General features: G+C 27.9%; 1 protein-coding gene across 1 annotated transcript; it reads right to left on the reverse strand.

Moving 5' to 3' along the window:
- Positions 1 to 5125: 5125 nt before the first annotated feature.
- LOC137836916 (NAC domain-containing protein 100-like) lies at positions 5126 to 7262 on the reverse strand. The gene is made up of 4 exons (XM_068645709.1): positions 6962 to 7262; positions 6604 to 6819; positions 6244 to 6521; positions 5126 to 6075 (listed from the first exon to the last, which is right to left on the reverse strand). Exons 2-4 carry the CDS (start codon positions 6800 to 6802, stop codon positions 5488 to 5490), a joined length of 1065 nt encoding a protein of 354 aa, XP_068501810.1. The 5' UTR covers positions 6803 to 6819; positions 6962 to 7262; the 3' UTR covers positions 5126 to 5487.
- Between the last annotated feature and the right edge of the window lie 485 nt (positions 7263 to 7747).

The raw sequence follows: 7747 nt of genomic DNA on the forward strand, positions 1-7747 counted from the left end.
CCATTCTAAAAGCATATTTTTTTTTTGTAGTGGTTCTAATTTGCACTAGTATAATTGAGAGTTCACTACAAAAAAAATGTTTTTAGTGACCACCAAAATTAGTCACAAAAGTTCCAAAAATCGATCACTGAATTGATTTCCAACGAATATAAGTACCAAACTCAAGTGGTAGCAAAAACTCTAGTAGCAAACCACTTAGCGACCACTTATTTTATTGGTCGCAAAATTCCAACTGAAAAAATTAGTCGTTATGCTGGTCGTAGAGGATTTGATCACCCTAATTTTAGGAAATCAATTTAGCAAAAAAAAAAATTGATGGAGAATTTGATCACCAAATCGGTTGCTATTAAAATAAAAAAAACTTTAATAGTTAATTTGATAATATTATTATTAATGTTCAAAACTTATATGTCACTAATTTATAGTTATTTAGCAATCAAAATCAAATTAATTATTATAATTTATAATAATTTATTTGTATTTAGCGATTGAAACTAAAATGACGATTAATTTATAGTTATTTAACTATTGAAATCAAATTAATTACTAAATTATAATGATTTAACAACCGAAATCAAATCTCACTTATTTATACAAATTTAATGATTGAAATCAAATTAGTTTCTAATTTATATTAATTTAATAATTAAACTCAAAACACTATTTCACGATTAAATTTTTTTAATCACTAAATACACATTTTTTAGTGGTTATTTATTCTCCATAGACAATCTTAAGTCTGAAAAAATGTTAGAGCGCTAAGAATTTAAAAAAAAAAAACATCAACCAAACAACTTAAACATTAAAAGTTGAAGCAGTTAAAATATTATATGTTTTTAATTATATATATATAATTAGAAAATTATTAAATAAAAATTAATTTAAAAGACAACGTAAAATTGATTAAATTATATATTATTTTAGAGATTAATTTTTTAAAATTGGTATTCTAGACATCTACCGATTTAAAAATTATTTATTAATAATAAAAACTAATTTAATAACCAATAATTTTTTTAGTTTTTAAAATAATATATAATTATTAATTATACTTACTAATTATTTTTTATGTTTAAGTTTGAGTCTATTATTAATAATAGAATGTTTATATCTTTCAATTTTAATTTTGATATCTATAAAAGGAGAATCATGATCACTAAACAAAATCACTTGAAGAGTAAACAAAACCCAGGATTTATTCGATTTGTTACACATCAATCACACAAATATCTCATGTCACCACACCATGCGTTCCTTCATCTGAAAGTCTTGCTCCAAAAGTTTACGACAACGAGAACCCTAGCACGAGAGAGCATGCAAGACAAAACCATAAATAGCAAAATAAAAATGTCGCACACATCGACTCAACACAGTACTGTGGAGAAAGGAAAAGGGTGAAGAGAAATAACAGAGTTGAATACGGTGTATCTATCTGTATCTATCTTTCACACTGTGTGAAAAGGAAAACAAAGGCCAAACTCATAGATACTATATAAGGAAACTTAGGTTCTTTTTTCTTTCTGGCTTTGGCATGAACAAAGATAAGATTAGAAGCACTTTATCCAAATGGAAATTATTGTTAGGGCAAATGCATGTATCTGAGATGATCTTGGGTGTGTATGAATCTTTCTCACAAACCGACAATGTGATCCTAAATGCAGAGTTCAGAATTATGAAAGAGTGGAAGAATCATGGGAGGGTTTCTGAAGGAAGGGTCATTCTCATACCTAACGTTTCTACAAAACCATTCTTCAATTTTTATTTTTTTTTTTTTTTCTCTATACATCACAATTTGAGAATGCAAACACATACCCTTTTTATTATCATACACCAATTTGGAATTGTTTAATTCATAGAAGATATTTTTCAATTTAAGATATTTTAAAATATCTTACAACTAGCTATTCTTGATTAAATATTATGATATTTTTTTAAAATTAGCTTATTTTAAAAAATATATGCACTACAAAAAAATCATTCAATTTTAGTGAAAAAAATAATTAATTTCTATATTAACTAAATTAGAGATATTTTAAAAATTAAAAAAAATAAACTTATGCTGGTATATAAGTTTTTGTAACGTTTCACAGTCAGAGTTTTACTTCATTATTGTGTATTTCTATGGAGAAAAAAATATAGGGAGCGAAAAATAAAAAAGGGGAAAAATTAAATTATTTGATTGAAAATAAATAGATAAAGAAATAAACTGAAAATACGGATTTTTATGAGAGATCGAAGAAAGAAATAATGTAAAAGGTGGTTTTTTGACATTATTTAATTTATAAATTTATATTATTAATTATTAATATTATTTTTTATTAATGTTTATATTATTTGTTTTATTACCAATATTTTTTTTAAAAGTTTTATTAATTTATTTTAGTTATTAATATTATTTTATTATTAATGTTAGTGCACTTATTTGGCAAAACAAGAAGACAATTTAAAGAAAACAATGCCCACAGTGTGGGCTACATACTCCCTTTTGCGTTTTTTTTAAGAACTAGTTTTTTTTTAATAAATATGTGAGTTTATTTAAGAAGTGATAATTATATTTAATTTGTGTTTAAACTTTAATCTATTTAATTTGCGTTTAAACTTTAATCTATTTAATTTGTGTTTAAACTTTAATCTATTTAATTTGCGTTTAAACTTTAATCTATTTAATTTGCGTTTTAGGTAGAGAATATGTTTTATATAGTGTAAATAAATTTTTTAGCCTAGCGTTGTTCGATTTTCCATATGAAATTTGCATGGATAGAAAGGTAAAAGCGAAGAGATAGGGTGAACTTGGTATTATAGAAATAATTTTAAGAGATACGTAAAGTTAGACCAATTTGGCTTGAAATCACGAGATATACTAAACGAAAAATAAACCAAAAAGGTGTAAGTAGTAAATGAGAGGTGTAGCAGAAGAATTCTTAACTTAAGGACACTAACCCTTTTCTTCAACATTGTTTTCTTCTTCTTTTTTAAAATTTTTCCTATTTTCTAAAATTTATGTTTCTTTCTCTTCCCTAGATATTTTAGAGTTGTTAAGAAAATATCCAACATCCCCTAATTTTAATTGAGTGTTAAAAATCATAAAACATAAAATATGAATTATGCATAATCTATAAGACGAATAAATTCAAACAAATCATATAAGATGTGAGTGTTTCGTCTGATAAACAATACACATTGTGTTGTCTTTTATTAGGTCTGATAACACCTATAAAACATGAGACGATACACATATAGTCTAATTGAACATCGAACTACAATAATTATCTATTAAAAGTTGGTAAAAACCACCTAGAGATGGAATAATTGTTGGTTGTAAAGAATAACACTTTTAGGGAATTCGATGATAGAGCATCTAATTGTTGTCATTTTAGTGTCAAATTAAAATGATTTTAATGTAAACCGTCTAAGATGCTTTATGTGTTTCTTTAAAGTACGAGAGTAAATTAAGATATCACTATGAGCACTATAACAAATTTATGCACAAATGATTGGAATATCCTATTCAAATAGTCCATAAAGATAATCAAATGATTAGTCACACTAAATGACATAATCACTTTCAATGAATTTTTTTTTGTTTTTATCAATTGATTAACATTTAAATTGGTTAAAACATAGCAAAATTTGATTTTGAAAAAATAAAACTCTAAGATTTTAAATTATTAGAATGTTCATAGCTTTGTATTCACTTTTCTCAATTTGACCAAACCTAAATTGATTTCAAACATTAGTAAAAAAGAAATTAAACGATTTTTTTTAAAAAAACTTATTCTAAATTAAAAATTATATATATATATATAGAGAGAGAGAAAAAGAGAGAAGCTTGGGGTAAAACAAAAACAAAGAAAAAAAGTCAAGAAAGATCTAAGAATGATAATGGAGTTAGATCTATTGGGTTTTACAAATACGTAAATGACCATTTCAAGCAAAATTGAGGAAAAATAATGTTGCTTTTAAGAGTAAAAAGTAAGTCTTTTAATTAAAATATGAACATAGAATAAAAAGTAAGTTAGTTTTACACACATGTATGAGGATTATATGAGAGCATGCTTCAATTATTAATTTGACTAATTTTGAAAATAATGAGACAAAAACTTTATAACTCAAGCTATTATCTTCACACATCACATTCATCCACTATTTTTAACTTTAATACAACTTTCTATATTCACACAGGAAAATTTCATATTATTATAGATAGCATAGAGATTCTTACAATCATATTATTACATTTTTTTATAATCAAATTATTATTGTTGTTATATAATACTAAGTAATTTTATTAATGACTATTTTTTTAAAGAATCTAACTGATTATTTTTAGTCAAGTATTTTTCTTAATTATATTTTTTTATTAATAAAACTGAAACTTAAAAGCTTACTTCAAAATAGCACTTAAATTATTTAATAGTTATATATTCAATATGAATGTTATGTTGAATAATTGTCTAATGAATGAATGAATAAATAAATAATAAAAATAAATTTAGAAACAAGTATTTAAGTGATATTTTTTTTTTTAACTTTTCTTAAGAATGTAAACTTATATTTAATGTAAAATGTCTGATCAATATTTAAATTACCTAAGAATCTCAATCTAAGTTTTATCTTTAAATAAATTCATAAATATCATAAGGCACTATCTATTATAATCCTTAGCAAAAACTAGCAAACAAATTTAATTATAAAATGTTTGCAATTTCGGTGACAACAGTTAAAATTGGTAAAAAGTGTCTAAAGTTATTTTCGCAATTAGATTTCTGAATCAAAAATTTAAGATATAACCATAATATATTATATATTGATAACTCATTTTTTTTTCTACATCCACCCTATAATTTTCAAAACTATCATTTTAATTATTTTTCTTATGATTTAATTATTTAATTACAAATTTACTTTTTATTATATCTTTTTTTAAAACTATCATGTTTCAAAATATAATTTTTTATTGAGATAACTTAAGCTTAACTAGTTAGTATTTTAGGTGCTTTTTGGTGGCTCTGACTTTTGAGTCTGGCTTCTGCCAAAGCAAAAAGTTCAGCAATGGCTTTCATTTGTTTTCCTTAATAATCCATGTGAGTAGCTTGATATGCATAATTTTGCAAACCATTACCTTCTACCAAATAAGTTCATATTCCAATTCATTGGGGAAAATTACAAATTTGAGTCCTATTACCAGAATAAGGTTCAATGTCCAACTAATTGAATTTGACATGAAACAAAAGTTTGGTACTGGCTTATAACCTCAAAAAAGTAATCATGAAAAACTTGAAGGTTGAGAAACAAGAAAAACCAAAACAAAAAACAGTACTACATGGTACAACCATGAAAAGTTGCTACTATAAAAAATTACTATTATCATATAAAACTGTCAAATCATATAACTTTGGAGCACTATTACATCCATTTACTGTGCTAAACATTAACTTAATGTAACTAATTTACATGTATAATAATAATATATCCCTACAAGTTTGTTCAGAATCCCCATAGGCCACTGGTGTACACATGTCCTAGAGAAGGTGATGAATATTCCTGGTTCCCAAATGATCTTTGAAACATTTCATCATTGTACATGAGAGAGGAGATGTCAGCATCAAAGTCTTTATCCTGTGGTCTATGTGTTCTGAGGCTACTACTTGATCCATGGTTTTCAATCAGCATCCCCAACATGGACTGTTCCTGATCCATGAAATAGGTTGAGCAGTGTGAGTTCCCAACTTGGAGGGATTGGTGGGGCACAGTAGGGGAGGATTTGGGAAGAGTCCAAGAGGCAGGGGAAACATCAAAGGGGTTTGAAGAATATGAAGATGATGATGCCATCATGAGAGTCTCTAGGCTATCAACTATGTGTTCATCATGTGTTCTTAGGTCCTCACTTTGGTTTGGATCTGAGAAGTGTGATGACTCCCCCATAACAGCCTTTGCTTCACTGGTGTTGTATGGAGAAGAATCCATCAATGAAGGCATGTCCTTTCCAAAGGAGGTGAACCTCACCAAACCAGAAATCTGCATTTTCTTCCCACAGTTAGTCTTCTCAAAAATCCTGCAGATGGCCCAATTATTCTGAAAAGGAAACCAAACCAAACCAAAACAAACAAACATTAGTGAAGTATAAAACAACAACAGAAAAAGCTGAAAGGTTAATGTTTTTTGCACTACACTTTAGGACAATATTTGTTTTGGTCCCTTTGATTTTTTAGAACAAAAGCAGAAACAGAAAACCAAGTTTACCATGGCCTTTTTGTGTGGATTGTGCATGGAATGATCATCTTCTAATCTGTATTCATGCATGACCCAGTTTGTTTTTTCCCCACTTGGAGCTCTTCCTTTGTAGAAAACCAGAGTTTTCTTCATCCCAATAAGTTTCTTTGCCTTGTATATCTCTTTGTCTTTGCCTGTGGCCTTCCAATAACCAGCACCAGTGGCTCTATTAGTCCTTTGACCAGTTGGGTATTTTCTGTCCCTCACAGAGAAAAAATACCACTCCTTTTCACCCATTTTGGCCATACCTTCATTCAAAAACCACAAACATAACCAAAAGGTACCATAAATAAGAATGAACAACACCAAAAGAGGAAAAAGATTACTCACAAGGCAAATCCCACGGTTCACACTTGTTCAAATCAGCCTCTCCAATGGCCCTGGAGCAGAAGCAGCTATCAAGAACCTTCTGTGAGAGGTAATGAGTGATGAGTTCTTCATCTGTTGGATGGAACCTGAACCCTGGTGGCAAATCAAACGCTTGCTCTGCCATTATCTCTCTGTGATTACTGTTCTCCATTGCATCCATCAAACACTTTCCAAGTCCTGTGTTTGATCACAAAAAACAAAATGAGAAACAAGACAATCACTTTCGAAACAAGGAATCAGCTGACACACTGAACATCTGATACACAAAGATGAGAACCGTTTTTCATGATCCTTTCTCTTAACAACAAAAGGGGCGAACCTGGCACAAGATTGGCTAAGAATGTGGCAATATGGAATCACAAAGTTGTGCAGAGAATGAAGTGAAGCGAGAAAAGAGAAAGGTGTGTGTGAAATGTTTCTTAGAAAAGGACTGTGTTGGGGGAAACATAACTCCTTAAATAGTGGTTTCTTTTGTGGGTTCAAAGAACCGTGGCTTGCATGACAACTTGTGGGGTGGTTTCATGCTTTTAGCTGTGTCGTTTCTCACTTTTTTTGAGGTTATTTTCCTCATTAATTTGACCAGGAACACCTCACCAAGTGACCCTGCACGCAACTGTTTCATCTCACATTCTTCTCTTCTCTTCTTATATCACATACCTCTGCTGTCGTACAAGCCAAATCACCATCATAATGCATGTTTTAGCAACAGTGATTTTTACACTTTTAATGTTTATTATGCTATTCTTCATTTGTCACCATGTTCTAGATGTGAACCAAAATTAATCGCTTTTTAATACACTCTATATTTTTTTTTATTTTTTTAGACTTAAAACTCCAAAATTACTTAAGAAAACCGAAATAGTGATTTTGGTAACGGTTCATAATTTAATGTGATTTATGCATTGGATCATGTCAAACATATTTAAATCATTTTAATTTTAATATATATATATATATATATATCATTGGCATTAATTTAAGGAAATTTTACAAAAAAAAACATCTTATAATATAAATATTCATGTACACAATGTAAAATTTAAATGAATTCTAATAATGTTTTAAGCAATCTAACTATTTAAAGAAAAAATTTACTTTTACAACT

Source organism: Phaseolus vulgaris, chromosome 4 (genome assembly GCF_000499845.2).
Source record: "Phaseolus vulgaris cultivar G19833 chromosome 4, P. vulgaris v2.0, whole genome shotgun sequence".
Lineage (NCBI taxonomy): Eukaryota > Viridiplantae > Streptophyta > Magnoliopsida > Fabales > Fabaceae > Phaseolus > Phaseolus vulgaris.